Raw genomic sequence first — 20986 nt, forward strand, 5'->3', positions numbered from 1 at the left:
AAAAAAAAACAACTATAGACAATACGCAGATGTTTGCGGCTATCGGTATAATATTGTGGGACTATATTTTGCAAGTCGTTCGATTTGCGCTTGTAAGTGCTCGAAAATTGAGAATCGTACGTCGTTTTTCACTCAATCGTTGGCGACTCGCGTTTGGTTAAAAAAACAGTAATATATGTAAATGTTTGCAAATCGACGGATGGTAAAGTGTGAACTGCTTTTTTTCTTCATCCGAATCGAATTATTATTATTTATTTATGAGATACCGAAATCTACGTTGGAAAAATATGAACGGGAAGTAGGTATATATTGTAATAAAATGATTAAATGCGTGGCGGTGGACTACAGCGGCGGCGGGCAACGACGAGAGTGCGGTTTCGTTAAGGAGAAAAGGAGGGGCATGCCGCTTTGCCTGGCGGTACCGGCGACGTCGGGCCGGCCAGTTAGCGCCGGTGCTGCGTGCCGAGATCAGTTAGTTAAGTAAAGTCGCCCCCTGTTGAACGCCGCGTGCCCCGTCCGGTAGTCGATAACCCTTTTTTTTCGTTTTTGCACTTGCATAATATTATCACGAGAATATAAAAACGTTCGAATATAATAATACATGTCCGCCGATGATCAGTCGCTAAAGTGCTCACACGGTAATGATTTGACGAAAGGGTTCGAAATTCCGCCGACGGTCGTTGTAGCTGTATAAGCGCCAACGTTTGATAATTTTCAATCTCATTTTGCCAGTCTCGGGAAGTCTACATAATTAATATAACAAACGCAATATCGTTATTATATTTGCACCCCATTCCGACCGTGTCGTTTGATTATTCATTAACAAAAAAAAAAAAAATATATATATATATATATATTTATAAAATTATAATATAAAAATAAAAAACTCACGACATGTACGAAGCCAAGTGTATTGTCATGGACTACCAGCATCACAGCGCCCAGCTGCAGGCTCAGACCCAACAACTACAACAACTCCATTCCCTGGCGCCGGACTCCACCAGATGGAATCAGTACCAACAGTTTTGGCGACATCAAATGCTCATGAATGGTATATCTATTTTTATTTTGTCTTTTGACCGACCGGTCCTAAGGGGATTGCATAGTTTTGGCGTCTCGCTAGTATCAAACGCGAAATTGTTGAAAATTATCGTCTCCCAAAATAAAATATAGATTTAATTAGACAGAATTATGACGAGTGTACCTAAAATCCGGCAACGTCAAAGTATATGAGTCAAACTGGTTTTAACTATGATAAATCCTTGAAATGTAAATCGTTCTACTTAATCTGTACAAGTTCAATTTCTATAAGTGCGCAGATCGGTCAACCCTCGGCTTATGTATTTTTTGCTTATTCGTTCTTGTGTATATTTTTTAACAACTTTAGCATAATATTATGCGCAATCACCATTCAATATATTATAAACCTACGATACGGTTCGTGGATTAACCTACGTTTTCATCGTTCAAGGTGACATTTTTTTTCATTAACGGTCTGAAAAAAAAAGATGCGCGATTGTCAAAGGTCTAACGGCGGTTATCGTTGGATATTACATTGCGCAACGATTTGTTGATATCTAGTTGGTTTTTTTTCTATTTTATAGGTACTTAGCTTAATAAGACGAGAATAAGTATTTGCTGATTTTTTCCGATCTTTATTAGGTAACACTTTATATTTATTTTTTTTACCATTACGATAACACATTTATCAGAAATTTATAAAAAACAATTATAATAATAAAATACAAAATATTGAGTATAGTGAGTTGTATAAAAACAATAATTTTAATATGAGGCACATAGCATTAGAAAAGCTTAACGCACGAACAATTTAATTTCGTTTTATTACATTAAACATTTTAGAATAATGTAATATTTCAAAACCAAATTAACCCAAACCCCGAAAAAATTGTTCCAACAAATGCAGAATTTAATTTTAGAGTTGGTATTTAAACAATTATAATTATTAGCTTTTTCTTGAAATAATGGTTTTGTGGGTTAAGCTTTTATGGCGCTTTGCGTCGCATATGATGTACTTATCACAAAATTCACTATTACGTATTATTCATCTGATAATTTACGGCATTTTCCGGCGTTATATATATATACTGTTCTTGTATGTATAAGTAGTAGTTACTAGTTTTTTTTTTTTGGACGCCTAAAAGTGAAATGCGTTTACGACGCTGAGCTGATGGCGAGAGACGACCTTGAAAGAGACCCACGGCACTTTCTATTCGATTTTCGAGCGCACATGTGATTAAGCTTTCATAATGAACAACAATGCATCTAGGTCATTACAAATGATATTTTCTTCTCTTCTTCGCCCCCTGTCGTACAATCGTACTATGGTTAGCAACGCGAGCGCATTATTATTATATTTTCTATGTATTATTAGTACTTTATTATGTATAACGTATTAGTCGTCTCGGTCGATTGAAGAATTATCGCACGGGTCCCATCGGCCGATGAGTCCAAAAAGCAGCGCTCGGCTTTGCTGTAAACCCTAGGTTGTACTTCCAATATTTCCTATACACATGTATATTACATTTTATTTAGATGAAAATGGTTTTCCTTCGTCTCGACCCCCCAAGACCGCAGTACCCGGCCACAGTTGATTTTGATAATGAATCGCGTTTCAGTAATAATATATTACATGTAAAGCCGACAGTAAGAAAAATAATCCGAATAAATCATCGTACATATTCTGTAATGTTTCTCCCGGTATCTTCGTTTACCGTCCTATGTGTGTGTGTGTATGTACAATTATCTCGAAACGACCAACGAAAATTAATATAAATATTATCTATGAATTATATTTACCCAAGTCCTAATCCTTCGCCGAGTTGCTCGAGATTATATTAAACAGCTCTTGCTAGTATATATACACATACGTATAATATATGTATAACACACACACATACGTATCAACATATACATGAGTACTGTTTCCAACTCGTCTTAATCGTACTTTAGTAGAACCCAGTTTAAGCACTTTATACATAATGACGTATCTACTTATCACGGAATCATCAAAAAAATTATTATTTTTTCACTAAATTTGTATTTATAATAATTATTTTATCACAATAATAATTTTCTTTTGCACGTATCGGTTATAATATAGTTGGTATATAAAGACTGCGGTGGGTTTCGGTTTTGCAGATCTCTATAATTAGTCCGACTAAATATACATGTAATTGTTGTAAGAAGGTCATTAACGAATATCAATACAATATTGTGTGTATTATACATTAGGTAAATCGAGAGTGAAATTCGAAAGTTTTATGGTCTTTCAATGGGGCTGCGGCACCGTTAATGAACGCGGACAGGGATAAGTCTTTAGATGAGTTCGGTTGTAATAATACTAAAAAACGCAAGATGATAAATCGCATTGTGCAATATATTTGACACCAATACCTACATTTCCATCGTTTTAGTTGTTATCAGTGTGTCATGTGGGTTATAATAATTATATAGTAGTAAACAACTTAGAAATTCTTGGTTGTCGTTTCGATTTGAACGCATACGATAACTAATGGCTGCTTATAAAATATATCGTACTTATGTGATACATTTCAAACAGTTCTTGAACAATTTGATTGGACCATTGTATTGTGTTATCACCATTGGGTCCATCAAACGGGATTTTATTTATGCATTTTTTGGTTGCCGGACCAAGTAGTCATTATAGTGGAGACTTTAACGATGGTTGTTTGGCCAATTTTTATCAAAGGACGTAAACACAGATATATATTGTGATGATAATAATTATACGTAAAATTAACGTTTAATTCGAACGGTTCTTACTATTATCATTATTATATATATAAATATAGACTGTAATAATTATTGTATCTGTATGTTATACAGTCGGCTACGGACGGCGTTTCGTACATTATTATTATTATTGAATCCACTTTCACTTGGTGTGCGTTCCTCCGTTATTTCCGGGGTAGTCTTGTCGGACCGGTTAGCACCTTCGGCAACGCACGGCAGAAATGGAAAATGACAACGTGGGTACACCACATCGTCTTCATATTTTATTTTTTATTTACCACTCCAGTCGAGATCGCGTAGAACGTAGAAATTAGAAATTACCTTGGGCGCGTGCAACATTCTCCACCGGTTTTTACCCGTACTCGGTGACCATAATACTAGTAACATAATACAAATAATACTATTATTATTATTATTATTATTTGCTAACCGTTATGGTTTGTACTTTTGTTAAATTCAAATAAAATATGTATGCGTCTCAGTGAAAAAACATAGTCCCATCCCCTGGGCGGTCATTGGGGAGGGCGACAGACCCAAAGGGGTGGTACACATCGGCCGTGCACCGCCTACGCGCTTTCCCGAATTTTTTTTTACCAAAGATCATATTTTCGATGGACGGTGTCGCAAACACTGTTTTTTTGTTGTTTTCGCGCTTAACCAAACTACCTGTTGCTACACTATTAAATGCGCTCAAACTGAAATGTATCCGTGAAAGGGGCGGATAATCTGACTGCTAAAGATCATCGTCTGGTCGGCGAGGGCCGAAGTCGTTACTAGCCATTGACAGTTAAAGTCTACACGAGTGCGCCCAGACTTTTGTCAGATCAAGTCCAATCGAAAGCAACTCTATAGACCGCGTTACTCTTCCGTCGGTCGTCCACGCAAATTTATTATTATTATCTTGTAAAAATTGAGATTACTGCGCGTATCACAATAGACCACAACCCACCGACCAAGCGTACGGCGCGGCATAGGCATTTGACAATATTCGATGTAGGTGAAAGTGTTTTGTATCGGCCGTTTGTGCGCGTGTCCGACCACACGCATATAGCATTGGTATCCTACATCCACTTGTATACGTAGGTTCCTACACGGTTCTTGCCGACTCGATTCCGTTTTCGGCAACTCTCACTTTCTTCGTGTTCCGGACAAAGCAGTCGGCGAAAAATTCAAAATATAAATCCTCCAAAAACCGAACCCGCGAGTACGCTCCGCCCCCGTCCACACCACCACCTCTCCCTATACTCTACAGCATTTCATCCGCGTCTGGTATACGCGACGTGGGTATTTAAACATAATACACTATAAAAAATTTAAAAAACCGCATGTCGGAGTTGAATAATAAAAAATCAGCAGGAAAGTAAAAAAAACATAACGGGATTATTAGCTACACACAGAGAGAGAGAGAGAGAGAGAGAGAAAATGTACACTAAATATAAGAGAAGGAGGGGCGAGAAGAGAAAGACTGTGCGGGTTTTTTTTCGGTACAGTGGTCACACTATACACACCATTAGTACTGCGGTGGAGGGAAGCCGAGTGAAAGTGAGATGATGGGAACCACTTTCGCTGGGAAATACCCGACGCCAACGCAACCGGTGTCCTTCCGGAATCTCTGGCGCCGCCTTAGCGTGATTTTAATAGGTTTTTTTAGCATATTACAACGTCCTCCTACCGGAATTATATTAATTTACAGTTATTTTCAAAATAGAAAACCGAATAAACTAGTTCCGTCTATCTGAACGGCGGTACCTACATAATATAACGGCTGTTAATGTAATTGACGAGACACTAACTTTATGTTAAATTAAACTGCAGTACAAAATATAAAGGAAATATATTATAATATGCAATATAGTATAAGCGTGTGTGTGTGCGGCTTGATTAAATTCGTAGGGACAATTTGAACGGTTATTCTTTTTTTATTATTTTTGTTTTACTTATCTGTTGTAAAATAAAGTAAAAAACAAACCGTTTACAATCTTTGGTTTTCCTGGCCTCTCTCTTATCTTACACGTGTGTCAATTTTTTTATTTGTTTTTATTGCCAATCGAGAACCCGTAAAGCTTATCCGATGTACATACATATTATATATTGCATTTAACTCGATATCAAAACTGCAATAACGCACACGCCTAACAAAAATTAAACCTAATTACAATATTCATCATCAAAATTGCGCATTAACTACGACTCGTATACAACACAATAAAATCATGTACAATTTCTTTTGTTTATCCGCTCGAACGCTAAGTAACTCGGATGTATTTCTGTGGTTTTTACTACTTCTTTAGCTATATTTTATATTTCTTCGATATCGGATCCTATCGTTTGAACGTGTTTGGCTTGATAGGTTTTTTTCGTCTCTTTCCCAGTGACGGACGGCTAGTACACCAAAAAATCATAGCACATAACGTATTATTGTATGAGTCCGACGTGATCTGTCCCAAGGACGACGGTCATTAAAACGTGTCCGAGACGCGAGTGGAACTTTCTTTTTCGTCGGCGGATTAGCATTCGTCTGTATCTGTACGTCATACAAATACCTTTACTTTCGTCGTCCGTTTCGGTTTCATATAGTAGGTATAGTAGTTTTATACCGGTACAACAATATTTGTTCCTATAGACTTTTTGTGTGTCGTCTAGCAGTTTTGTGGGGTTTTCGTTGAAACCCTATCGAAATTTAAATTTAAATTAACCTATTGTAAAATTATCAAGAAAGTTCAAGTTAGGCATTTGTTTTAATGGAAATTAATATGCAACAGTATTGTAACCTATCGTTGATAAACCAAACCAGTGAAGATTATTTATAAAAATGGAAAATACTCGCAGCGTACATGCATCGCGTAAGGAATCTCGACATATTTTTTTTGGGGGGAGGGGAGGAGCAAAGAGAGAAAGGCTAAAAAGAATACACTATATCAGCTACAATCAGAAGTGAGCACTGATACAAGATACAAAATCGTGATACATAAATCGTGTACCTGTAAAATTACCTTGGTGTATTTATAAAATACATTTACAGCGACAATATCTATGAATAATTTGGATAATCGATCAATCTTTTGTAATTTGTACTTACTGACACTTACTCGTTGACCAACTGATCCATTGATATTTTCACCTACAATACCACTTAGTGTTCCTTAATGCTTATTTCTTAATATTATCATAAGCAGAAAGCTTTATATCCTATCCGTTCTTCTGTTATCAACGACGTTGATTGCTATCATTTTTTAAGCATGTTTCGTAAACCTTTGGATACCCGCCACTGGATGAGATCGTTATGGGTGCCGTGGTAATCAAAACAACAGTCTTCTAATATATTGCAACGTGCGCTGTATAACAAAACATTTTTTCAGAAACAATAAAAAAAAAATATTGAAATCCCTCGTGAGAAAGCCGAAAATCCATTGTAAGTATTGCGGTGTTTGTATACTTCCCTGGGCAACCTTATGTGTGTAAATATATATATATATATATATATAAGTAGCGCGAAATCTCATATTCTCACGGACAAGTGAGAAATAATAATATTTAAATAGTAACTATTACTACTGCTACTACTACTACTATTACTAATATTAATAATAACGACATAATAATAGCAACGGGATAGTCGAGTGTAATTTTCTTTCCCTCACTCTCGACCGCAGACTGTTCGTTGCGCAATCACGAAATAACATTATTATTATTTACTATTAATATTATATCCGGACTCTCGTCGGCTGCAAGACAAGTACTTTCACTTTGAGCGTCGCCGACATGACGCACAACTGTTCTTCTCGAATCTCGTGTGTACACATATCCTTTTAGGTATATACACCTATGTACCGTGATTATTTGCAGGTACACAAGCATGTTAGCGCTATTGAGTATATTATATGGTATGCGAATAACAGCTGATCTGTGTAATTATTTTTTTAAATGATATTCATATACGGTACGTCGGACGGGTATAAAAGTAAAATATTTAAAGTAATAATATATAAAAAAAAAAATGTCTCACGAATTACAGGGCCGACGTGAGAGCTTATCTTGTAATTTATTTTTTGCACGCAGATCTTATTATGTTGATTAAAATTTGAATTTCGACCAACAATCTAGAAAATCTAGTCGCAGAAAATGGTCTACCGAACGACCACGTTAGAAAGTTTTTGCGCGGGCTTAAAATATATGTATACATATATATATCCACCTGACTACTAACGGTACTTTTTACTCTCTCTCTCTCTTTCTTTCTTTTATAATACGGCCGTGCTATGATCGGTTTAGATTATCACGTTCATAATTTATACTCTTTGTAAAAAAAAAATGATAAATTACCAAAGATTATTACAGAATTTAAATACCGCTAACCGACACGCGAAGAAGAAGACATAGTACAGGGAATTATTTCTATTTTTATCGTCGTCGAAATTCAGTAGTAACTTGTGTTTGATTTGATTTTTTTGTCTACACTGAAACTTGATAGATTCGAAAAATTACTAAATATAATACTGTCGCAAAATTTTAATCTTTGTAACAATATAATATACATTAATTACAGATACATAGTTAATATTTTCATTTTTAGTAATTCACATAGATTGGAGTTGACAATCACCCTAATAGCAATTATTTCATGTTAATCATTTAGAACTTTCGTTTTGTTATTCAGAAATTACTTTAGTTAGAAATATAATAGTATTTTATTCAAAATCAATATATTAGATTAGTTTAAATTTATTTTTAATAGGTGCGGCTTGTCTTTCAACCACTGAATGGTCCTAGACAGTTTAAAGTCTGGAGAAATAATACTCTCCCACAGCTCTTATATAGGTCCCAAGATTGTTTGATAACTGTTAAGGTGGCAGATAGCTGATGTGCGAACAGCGATGGGCAAACATTAGTATTTCAGATACAAAATAATGTATTTTTTGTATTCTGTAATTAATAGTTTAGTATTTCGTTTCTATATTTCTCCGGCCTATCTAACCTAACCAAGTCAGAGAACTCTGAAGTTTACCTAATTTGTGAGTACCAAAATCCTCTGAAACATCAACTCCAGTCACGCCGACGGCTCTTAAGCATTTCCAATGGTATTTACTATTTAGTTATATTTACTAAATAAATAATAACTCGTTTGTATTATTTTGTTGTACCTCATATCGTATCATAACTATTATTATAGTTAATATAACAATAAAATGCACTATTAATTTATTGCGGTCTATTGAAGTTTACATTATCGTACCTCTGTCATTGGGCGCATTATCTAAATAATAATAACATGCTTTAATCTCATCGTATACCGATTGGTAGGTTGTTAACCTAACCTAACCGATAGTTCTTAACGTGAGAGCACAACAATTCTATATTGAACGGTTTGCTCAACGCGCATCATGTTTTATTTACCTATTTTGTAAATAATTGTATTATTATTATTCAACGCGCGCAAGTGCGATGGTTATCTCTGCGACGGGCGCGAGCGATCGCGTTCTTATCTCTCCTCCGCCGCCCGTTGTCGAAAATGTAAATAAATATATTGTCTTAAAAGTTTTCTACTTTTGACCGTAATAAATGAATAATAAATATAGGAAGTGAAACACCCAGTCGCCGTCAAACGGCAAATCTCTTCTGAAATTTGGAAATTATTCGTCTAGTATACAGCTACCGCCACACACTATATTATGTGCCGATAGTGTTGACGGTGGATATTATTGCGGACTCTGTGAAACGGGATTGGAATGCGTTGAAGAGTAGGAGGATGAGGAGGAGGAAACGGCGAGACGGGCGAGGAAAGAGAGTGTCGGAAGAAAAAAATTGTAAGCGCACAACTAAGATGAAAGAGGGAGAGATGACTATTGCAGATTGATGTTTTTGCGGGCAAGAAAGTGAAAACGAATAGTAATGGAATCAAGAACGTGTCAAATCCGTTACACGGCTTCCTACTTCCTGCATTACGAAACAGACGGCCGCTCACTTCCACTCATTATTATCATTATCATCGTTATTACTATTGTGCCCGCTTGGCACAATTATTGCTATCAGACCGGTAAATGTAGGTTTGTCCGTTCGTTTGCTCGTTGGCACAATGGAACCGTAAACAAGCTTACTGCAATGCAAACCCGGTAGTACGCCACTGTTGTCATTGTGAATCACAGGCCTATTAGCTTCTCGTGAACGGCGGTTTCCACACCTCCCGTCTGTATTTCATCAATACCACGACGGCGGTTGGGTGTAGGAATCGAGTCAAGAAAAAATTGAACGAAAAATGACCACTAACATTGTTATTTGAATCTCTAACGATGGCGCAGAAACCCGTTAAAAGTCTCCCATAACCCCACAATTCCCGGGATACTGTATGAAAGTCCTATGGGAATTACTCGATAGTAAACTAAATGCACATTTTATTAATATATTTGTATTTTTAGATGATAATAACAATACACAATTTTAATTCGATTGTTCGCATAATGAAATGCACAAGTTGCGTATTGTGGTCCATATGTATTTTATGAATAATAACATACAAATTTAGAATTAATTTTCTTAAAGAAAAGCATACTATTTGACTTAATACTAATTATATTTTTCTCTTATAATATGGCCTATTATTAATAAGCAATTTTTAAGAGCAGGGCCAGAGACTTGACCTCCTCTCTCAGAATTTTCAATGGTAAATTTATAAACGCACAGGTCTGCAAATTTGGCCAAAATCTAGGTTTTTGGAAATCTGTAGCTTTCCTGAAGTACACATTTTAGAATCCACTATGACCTAAGACGGCCCAACCTAAAAAACTGAAAACCTCAGGCCCGCTAAAAAATCTTAAATATTTTCCTATTTTACCCTACGAATTTCTCCTTTATTTATCGATTGTTTACTTTTATTAAATCTCTCTTACTACGCATCCTCCTCGAGTTTTCTTAAAGATCATACTGTAAATAATTACAAGTATATATTTTAGTGTCTATTTAATTATGTGACATACAACAAAATATAAAATTAATAATTGATAAATATCGTGCAAATGCTAGGAAAATATATTTAAAAACGTTTTTAGTTTTTTTCTATGTTTTTATGGGAATTAATGTTTTGTTTTATAATTAAATTATTTTACTGACTGTTAATAACAATAACATAATTACCATAATTCATAATACATATACAGACAAAACAGGAAGTTTCAAAAGTTGCTATGAAAAAAACTAAGTTAGAAGGGCGGTATAAACAAAAACAATTGTGAAAAATTGAGATCACATTGTATAAAACAATATAAAAACACAAAAATTAAATTCCTTATTAAACCGCATGAGATACTGAGTGGTTCACAATAAAATGATAACCCTATATATGTATAGAGTATAAATGACGAAAGTGATGAGAATTGAAGAGCACCTTAATATTGTAATTAATGCGAAATGATTTATCCGTCGACTTTTGTCGTTTAAGGTTTTTTCCGTATAATATCGTCGGCCAAGGACGTCTCGTCTTTGGTAAACTCTTCAACGAGATATAATAATTATAAAACAAACGATTAAAATCGAAATCATCCGTCCGTCTTATTTTATGCAGTGTATTTATTGGAATATTCCACGAATAGATTTATAATAATTATTGATTTAATTAATATTTTTTTCTTCCATAATATCACCAGGTTGTCAATTCGGACAGTTGTGTTCACTGGCTTCTTGTTGATGGCAGACGGACGCAGATTAATTATTGGTGTGCTGTTCCTTAAGTGTCAGGATTTAGTATTGCTGTACCATTAGATTTACGTTGTGTATTAATATACCTTCCGTCATCCTTGAAGTGCTCAGAATATTTGCACGCACCGCGCTTAAGCCGTTTGTAATGAATTATCCGTTTATGGCATTTTTGTATGATAACCGCGGTAAAACGTTTTTTCCTGATTGCGGATTTCAGTCTTAGAGCTGATTTTGATTCATAGCAGCACATAGGAAATATATTTTTTTAAATTCTAGTTTGACTTTTATTATCATTATTATTATTATTATTATTTACATAAAATACTTTTGTTTTAAAGACCCTTGACACTTTCAATGAATTTCAGCAAAAAGTTTCGATTATCAATTTTGAAAACTTTATATGCTTACATGTACAGTATGGACACACTTGTAAAATATTCGAGCAAAACTATTGCAATAAAAAAGTATTTAAATATGTTATGTGTTTAAAAATATTCCAATTTGTATTATTAATATCCACCTACTTGTGGTGGATATCATAGACTGGTAGCTACCAGTACTATACACTATTCAGTTCAAGTTAATAGTGTACATAGATACATTAATACATATGTTAACAGATACATTTAAATAAGTGCTAGTGACTAGTGATGATTAGGCTATTTTGGTTAAAATGTTTGTTTTAAACCTTGACCAAAAGAAATGTTACTATTTGTATTACTATTATATTTTGTTACTCGTGATACCACGCCAATCTTGCAAAAAACAATTTTTTTTTCGTGGGAATTTTTTTTTTTTTGTATTTAAATATTTTAATAAATATTATATTGTTATAATTTATTCTACTTAATGATAACAAAATAAAAAAAAGTAAAATAATTCAATTGAATTCAATAAAATACGAGAGGAACTTAATAAAAAATTAATATTAGTCGGCAGTAAATTATTTTCAATAATATTAATAATACAATATTATTGCAAACAACGATCGAGCGGGGTCTACCCGGACGTTAGTTTTGACACCGTGGCGGTCTTACCTTGACACTCAAGGCCGGCCAACCGTTATGATCCAAATTTCATAGCGTTTATTTTACATCTTGCACAGTTGTACCTTTACATAGCGATACTAATTATTAATGACGTACGCAATATTGGTGGTCTTGTTAATCCAATCCCTAACGTTACACGGCAACGTTAATTGTTAACTTTTGACGTCGCTCGTTATTATTAAAATTTACAACTGTCATTGTTAACGTTTAAAAATAACTCGTTTTCAGGTAAAGCATGCGGAGTGCCGAGGGACGGTGGAAACATTGACAAAAAAGAAGAAACCGAACTTTTATGGACCAACGTCGTAGAATCTCAATCAGCGTTCCTGGGACCAAACCTTTGGGACAACAAAACCATACCTTACGATAACGACCTCAAGGTGAGTCAAGGTTTCGAGGGATAAGCATATTATTATTATGTTATTATCATATTAGTATAAAATATAAATAACATTATGTGTATATGCTCTGTATTGCAGTACTCGTAATTCGTTTACAAAAAAACGATAAATCCATTCACGACTCCTCATCGTTGAATTATTTATCTTTAAAGTTCCCGTCATAAGGTTTAGTATATAATATTATAGAACAACACATTATACGTGTCTGTTGGAAATACCTACCTAAATATTTATGAGGGAAACTGGATCAGAACCAAGGACATCTCATTTAATGTCGGTCGATTGCAGAACACAGTGATAATAAATTGTGGGGATGAGAGAGGTCGGGGTCTCGAGTTGTGCAAACGTCTTTAAAATTGTTATATAGTACGGTTGCCACCAAAAAGAATTAGAGATGTGACAAAATGATGTACTCGAAATCGTTGAAACGTTTGAGTTGTTTTGAGTCATGTGACCGTGTGTCATGTATTTACTAAAAATAGACAATGGGCTGCTTCTTACCATGTAAAACCCGCATATTTGCGCACTTGTGTTATCGAGTAGGCGGGGCGATGGGGGGGGGGCCCTATATTATAGGCAAATAATTATTCGTGGTTCGATAACGGAACGAGATAGACAATTGATTTCTACGCGTACGTGTAGAGTTTGTCGAGTTTTATGAAGTGAATTGTATGAAGTTTACCCCTTCCCCTTCAAGACACTCTAACAATGTATATATTTTTCAACTTTAAATTTCGGCGCTCCATAAATTTAGACACAGTACTACTGATAAACGTTGCAAACCAAAACATACCATACAAAATCTCATCCAACAGGGATGGAAACTATTCTTTTATTTCGCTTTTTATATCAAGTTTTAGCGCTTAAGGTCTGAAAATTAGACCGAAGGTAGATCTAACATGGATCTATAACATAAAATACAAGTTTCTCAAAAATCTGTAATCAAACTTTTCATTTATTAAGGAAACCCTAAAAGGGGGAGGGGAATTACGCTTCGACCGTAGTCAATTTCTAGGTTGTTATGTGTGAGTGAATCAACAGTCAACAGGTATTTGAAATTTTTTTATTATATTGTTATTACGATATATTATGGGCAACTATGACAATAAATTATTATGGACAGTCGATCAACCCTATTCGTATCCCACTCTAATAATAAAAATACATTTGCCCATTATGTGCCGACCCCGCTGTAATGTTTTTTTTTTATTGCAATACATTACATAGGCATACATTACCTTAGGTTTATTTATATAAAAATATATATTCCTGTACTTGTAATAATAGATATTTTTCAATACTTAAAAATTGTTCATCTTTATTCCTTAAACGTAAGAGAAGTATGGACTTGTTTTTTTCAAACGGGAACTTTTTTATTTCAATAATATATAGGCCATTAAATACCATAAATCTTACGCTTTTTGGTATAGGTGATATCGCTTTACTTTCAATAGAGGCGATATTTAAATAAAATATAATATTATATTATTATTTATTGCTCAAATTATTTTAAGCAGCGCATAATTTTTTCGGTCGGAAAATAGGGTTTTTGTAATTCCGGAATTTTTGTTTTGCTATTCGGGTCTGCAAAAATATACTCCTGACTCTTTTTGACTATCTGATTTTAATTTGGTTTTCCATAAAATTTGCGTTATAGTACTGCGATTTGGACGAATTCTTATCCGAAAACGGGTTGCCGGTGGAAAGTGACCAACAGAACGGCGGCACCCCGGCCGGTAGTGGACCGAACGCAAACCCTGGAGCCATAGTCTCATCGGCCGGTAACGGGCCCATCATGCCGGGTGTCAACAGTCGCCTGTCGCCTCCGCCCCCCCTGACGCTGCACCCCATACAACATCTGCAGGCCAACGGCGCCGGAGGAGTGGCCACCATACTGACCAAGCGCGAACCGTCACCGTCGCCGAGCGAACCGTTGAGTCCGATCACCATCAACCCGCCATCGCCAGCTGACTCAAGTAAGTAAACGTTTTTGCTCATCAACTCGGCGTAAAACGTACATAAGTATAAACGACCCGGTTCAAAATTGCAAAAGTACCTAATATTATTAAAACAGACGTTGTTAATAGTTTGTTGCAACGAATAACCATCAAATAATTACTGAAAATATTTAATATTTTTAACTGAGTATAGTTAATAAATAAAAGTAGGAGCGTTGTTTAAAATTACAAAGTATACGGATGCCATCGTTTAAAAAAAATAAAAATTTAATAAACTATATAATTGATTTAAAAATTCAATGAAAAAATATACACGTTACTAAAGTTTCAAAAGTTTATAAGGCTCTAGAAAATACCAAAAAAAGAAAAAAATTTGAATATTGTCCACAATATTGAAAGATAACGTAAACAAGAAATTGTTCTAAAAGAAAAACTAAAAAATTGCAATTGTTTTAAGAGTAAACTAGTGTAGGACGTTAAAAGAATCACCCGGTACGTTCAAAATTCTGGTGACGATTAAATGGGTGGTTTTAAAAATAACAATAATTTGTATTTGACTCGCTATGAAAATAATAACAATAATTATCATCATCGTTATGCTGTTGGCGTCAATCATTATTAATTGTTTTGCGTTTTTGTTTTGTTGTGCAGCATTGTCGTTCGCGTCGTCCAGCCGAGATTTCGACCCGAGAACAAGGCCGTTTTCCGACGAGGAACTGAAACCACAGCCAATGGTAAAGAAATCAAGGAAACAGGTGAGAGGGCCTCGTTAACTTGATTTGTTTGTTTTCGTATTTTTTTTTTTGCCGCTATCACAGCGGCGTTAAACTGATCTAACCGTGTTTATCATTTGTAGTTTGTGCCGGACGGGCTTAAAGATGAAAAATACTGGGCGAGACGCCGGAAAAACAACATGGCCGCTAAACGGTCGAGGGACGCAAGGCGTATGAAAGAGAACCAGATCGCTTTAAGGGCAGGCTTTTTAGAAAAAGAGGTACTTAGCCAGTGCGCCCCGCTTGCATACTTTATACGATCTCAGCGCCGCGCTTAGGCCATCCTCACCTTTGCCTTTCCCCCTCTGAGAAAAGAGAGCGTTAGGCACGTTAGGGAATTTTTTTTTTTAAATTGCGCCTTGCCGTTAAGAGAAATGGAAAGAGCCCTTTAATAAGGGGCAAAGGGTAGGCAATATTTGACAAAAATTGATCTAGGTACCATTTTAAATTTGTCAACCAATGTTTTTCTAGTTACAAAACTTTTAACCTTTTCGTTAATGACATCCTCGTACGAGGATTTAATTTTACAATTCGAATAAAATATTAACAACGGTACTATCATTTTTAAAAATGTCTTTAAACACAAGTTCTAGTATAGATTGATGATAAAAAAACCGACACAGCTATATTGATAATCATTAACAGTCCGATACGTAAAAAAATTGTTGGTTTTTTTTCGAGAAAAAAAAATCCCAGAAACGAAAGGGTTTAAGTTATTTTTCCCTGGGATGTGACGAAAGTATCTATTTCGGCGTATCTATTGGACGGATTTTAATTTTTTTTTATACGATACTTTCTTACTGGGGCCAAAAGGCCGATCTTTAATAAGTAAATTAGTTAGATTTTTCAGCTCGATAGGCACTTAATGTTTATTTGTATCTAAAATCAGGCTCTTCCGATTCCCATAAATTTTTGGAATGAAAGTTGAAAGCATTCATCCTATTGATTTCATAAAGCTCATATATAAGTTATCGGCATTTTAAGAACTCTTAAGTTTGTTGTAAAATTCCTTCTTTTTTATGCTTGGACCTCTAACCTAATTTTATAATCCAACAACGTTGAATACAATATAAGTCGATTTGCTATCACGCATTGTGCCAGTTAATATTTATAAAAAAAAAAAAACACTTATCCAATTTATAAATTTTGATTTGTTTGATTAGAATTTAAACGCGTTTTCTACTTGGGTAAAATGATTGGTGTATATATGTATACACCTATTTTAGAAAGTTCTACTTTTCCGGCCCAAGTCCAAGTCGGATACGGGACAACTAGATTAACATCTGACCAAAAGCCGCTTGAATAAAATCAACGTAAATCGGAGAATGGCTGGCTAAATTGCTTTTTTTGTTATTATTATAATATATTAACACCGATCTCTACCGTTGTTTGGCCGGTATCCAATTTGCGTTTCAAGTGTTTAGTAAGCGGTATTAGGTTTCTCGAGTCGTTATCTGATCGACGACGACGGATGACTGATTTGTGACAACGTGATCTATAATATTTTTTTTACACCCACACTGTACATGCGAACAATATAATTTTTTCTACTCGAAATTGTGTGTTACGGGTTATGTTAAGTTTTCTCGAGACGATTAACAAAGACTTTCGGTTTTTCATAGTTTCCAAGAATAACAGGTCAGATGAATTCCTTGTCCCCTTCTAAAAAAAATGTAAAATGTTAATTATATGTGCAGTTCCATTTTAAAAGAATTCAAATTTTGATTGATTTTTTTTTTCAACAACATTATATTGTTATTAGTTGCTAAGGGGTAAAGGCTCCTGATGTTTTAAAATTGAACACTTCAGTACTAGGAAAAAGAACTAGAAGGAAATAAATTTATCTTATTTCATTTTCAAAATAACAACACTAATAATTTTTTTACTGCCATTTACATATTTAGTAATAAGTATAGGCAAGTTTTTAATAGAACGCTTGACGTTTAGCTAAAAATGGCCAAGTCGTGTACACTTAGATATAATCCAGTAAACACGAATCCATACATTAAATTTTCATATTCGCGTACAAATGGTACAACCCAGTTGATTACCAAATCACTTATATACAAAGGCCCATCCAGAGAGTTGCACTTTACTGCGAAGAACTAAGAAGTTTGAGCGTTAAAGTACATGCACACCAAACTAGTGATCGGACTGGATCTAGATTTTGACATGGACGATTTTCGGTAACGTTACTAGAATCTAGTCGTAGGATGTCGGATTTTACAAATGTTCAAAGGTTCGTGAAATTTGTCCAAAATAATGTTTTCTTAAAAATCGCCCACGTCAAATTCTTGAGAACGTGTTTGGTTTTGTAACGGTGTAATTTTTGCGGTAAACTGCTCGGTTCCAATGAAAACATGATAAATTCAAAACCAAAAAAAAACCTGGTACTTGTGGTTGGCGCGTTGGGTAAAATAAAACAACGTTCGGTTACATTTTTTTTTTGTGTGTTCAAATATTGCCCGTGTATTTCGCCCATTGATTTACATTTAATAACGCGCATATAAAATATTCAAAGCGCGCTAACGTTTATTATATTAATGTGATTTGTGTGTGTTTTTTTTTAAATTTATTTCATATTTGTCTAATCCGCGTTATGGTTTTGCTCGTTTAGAACATGGGCCTCCGACAAGAGATGGAACGTTTAAAGAAAGAAAATTTAGCACTACGGGACCGGCTGTCCAAGTTCACCAACGAGATCTAAACTCAAAAATTATACCGAGTTACTTATATATAGATATATATATATATATACATCACACTCGCAAATTACACGTGCATTATGTGTGTGTTGGTGTACTTTTTACCCTGTTTATTATTTTATTATTATTATTTTTTTTTTGTAAAAGAAACACCTACTTACCCAAAACATTATCGTTTTATATTATGTATACATTATTATTATTATTATAATATTAGGTAAATCATATATATCTATAAATTATAAATGTATACATCGTTTTTGATTTACATACATTTATAAAATATATTTTAACCAATCGGTTGACCTTAGGAAAAAAATGAAGGATATCCATCGGTATAATATAAGTATATATATTATTATTATTAAAACACTTCAGTATGGTTTGATATTATTTTATTTTTATTTTTTTGATATTGCGCAAATATTATTATAATAATATATTTTACGCAACTGATCTCAATATTCTCCCATACTAAGTAAGTCGTTTTTTTGCTTTCATTTTACGGTTACCCATGCATTTATATAATAATCAATATCGATTACATTCAAAATTAATAAGAAATAATAATAATATACATTTTTCAAATATATTATGGTTTTGTTGTAGGTATTTACTGTACATATATAAAATAAAATAAAATACAAAATAGGTCTATATTATAATATTATTAAATTATTATTATTATTATTATTATTAATATTTTGATTATATTATTATTATTATATTAGAATTCGTCCTATTTATGTTTGTACAGTTAAGATGAGTAGTTTATCCGCTTCAACAGACATATTATATTAATATAGTCGGCATTGCGATTCAGGTTAGGTTAAAAAAATTGCATAACAATTGGTTGCCTGAACGATAGGAAACGTACTTTTTAATTTAAATTCTATTTTTTTTTGTCAATGTTTTTTTTTTTAAACTTTTTATAATCTTGACCAGATTTGGGTCGTTGAGAGAATAGGTTCTTAAAAAAAATTTACAAGTATCCAGTTATCTTTTTTTGAACGCTTTATTTCAACATAAATAATTAATTAATAAATTAACACCTAACTTAGTTTATATTACTTCACCCCTATTCATATATATATATATTTGTGTGTGTGTGTGTACGTATAGTTTAAGGCATGTTCTTTTTAATATTGTTTAAATTTACCATTATTATTTAATTTTGTTTGGTTAGATACTTAACTTTTTCTTCTTTTATTTTGTAGTAAGCTAAGTGTTGATTTTTTTAAATGTTTATTTCTAGACATTTGAACGATTATTGACAATGCGGTCGATTATTTTGTATTGTACATAGTTTATAATATTAATTAGGCTTTATAGTATATAATATATATATTTATAATAAGAAGGTATTCGTTCTAAGAATAATATACATTTTGCTATTTTGTGAATAGTTATTTTTTTTATAATAATTTTATTATAATAATATAATACCTAATTGTATAATTTTGTTTGATAAAAAAAGAAAACGTGTATGGGTTAGGGCTTCTGCTTATGATTTTAGTTTTTTTTTTTTAATTCTTTTTGTGTATATGATTTCCGTGTACGCCTTAAAAAAATGAATGTAAACATATAATTATCATTATTATAGCATTGTTGTCAAACTATAATTTTTGTCCGAGTTCTATATTTTTTTGCATAAATATACACAAATAACCAATGGTTTTAAATATAACACGATTTACTACCTACTAAATATTAAATAATAATATTAATAATCGATATTAAATAATTCTTCCTTAATCTACACCTAAACAGGCGTTTGCGTACGCAATATTATTCATCTAGGTATTATAATATATATGTAGGGAAAGAGAGAGAGAGACAGAAAGAGAAGGAGAGAGGTGTTTTTAATAAAACCCGTTTTGCCAAAGTTATGTAAACCTTTGAAAATTTATAAAATATGAAGTTGGCTTCTAATAAAATCGTCCCAAGTCAAAATGCAGATTTTAATCTTTGAATCTATTCGGATTACTTGTGGAAATGTAGCTAAAGAATGGATCAAAGTGCGCCGAATCTCCTTGAATTCCGCCCTGAACTCCGACCGAGTCTGTATTGGTAAATAATTATTAAATATTAGTATTAGTGAGTAGAGTTTTAAACATTTTAGAAACTGTATTAATTACTAAATAATATTTTCATGAAAAATAAAGTTTTTTTTACTACGTCTGTCAATGTAAACCTTTTAAAATAAACCAGTACAATGGGGTCGGGGCATATTGGGGACGGGGAGGTCACAGGTTTACAGAAATTTTTAGATCTGAAGTGATAAAATCACTTTCGAAAAAACGCTTCGATGCAAATCGGTAGTTAGTATTTTCAAGCCAGTACAGTCCAAACCAAGCACAGTATAAACCAGCAAAGTTGGAAAGTTTTAAATTAAGGTTCTGTATTTACAAATGAGCATCAAAGCGTTTATTTGAAAGTGATTTTATTCAATTTTATCACTTTTATTTATAATAATTCCTGTAGACCCGTGACCTCTCCGTTTCCTCATTGCTTTGATTACATTATGCCTATACTCTACTGTACTAGTCCTCTCGGATAAAATCACTTTCAAATTAACGCTTTGATGCTCATTTGTAAATACAGAACCTTAATTTAAAACTTTCTAGCTTTGTT

The 20986-nt window shown here is 33.6% G+C and overlaps 2 protein-coding genes across 7 annotated transcripts in view; one reads left to right on the forward strand and one right to left on the reverse strand.

Annotated features, from left to right (window-relative positions):
* LOC126840180 (hepatic leukemia factor-like) overlaps nt 1–20025 on the forward strand; it is a 58338-nt gene extending 38313 nt beyond the window's left edge. For 3 of the 6 annotated variants that reach the window (XM_050575755.1, XM_050575757.1, XM_050575760.1), the window contains 5 exons: nt 12744–12895; nt 14574–14892; nt 15526–15629; nt 15731–15868; nt 18265–20025. In XM_050575755.1, coding sequence (XP_050431712.1) covers nt 12744–12895; nt 14574–14892; nt 15526–15629; nt 15731–15868; nt 18265–18354 — 803 coding nt within the window. In that variant the 3' untranslated portion in view covers nt 18355–20025. Of the gene's footprint in view, nt 1–440; nt 1052–12743; nt 12896–14573; nt 14893–15525; nt 15630–15730; nt 15869–18264 lie in introns of those variants that run through there. The other 3 variants (XM_050575758.1, XM_050575759.1, XM_050575756.1) reach the window with 3 other exon arrangements.
* LOC126840179 (basigin) overlaps nt 1–20986 on the reverse strand; it is a 151191-nt gene that overhangs the window by 94035 nt on the left and 36170 nt on the right. The window lies entirely within an intron of this gene.

The sequence above is a fragment of the Adelges cooleyi genome, unplaced genomic scaffold (genome assembly GCF_023614345.1).
Source record: "Adelges cooleyi isolate 19-005CV unplaced genomic scaffold, UGA_ACOO_1.1 ACOO_flye_CR_arks_rails_tigmint_CR_PRNA_376, whole genome shotgun sequence".
Taxonomy (NCBI): Eukaryota; Metazoa; Arthropoda; class Insecta; order Hemiptera; family Adelgidae; genus Adelges; species Adelges cooleyi.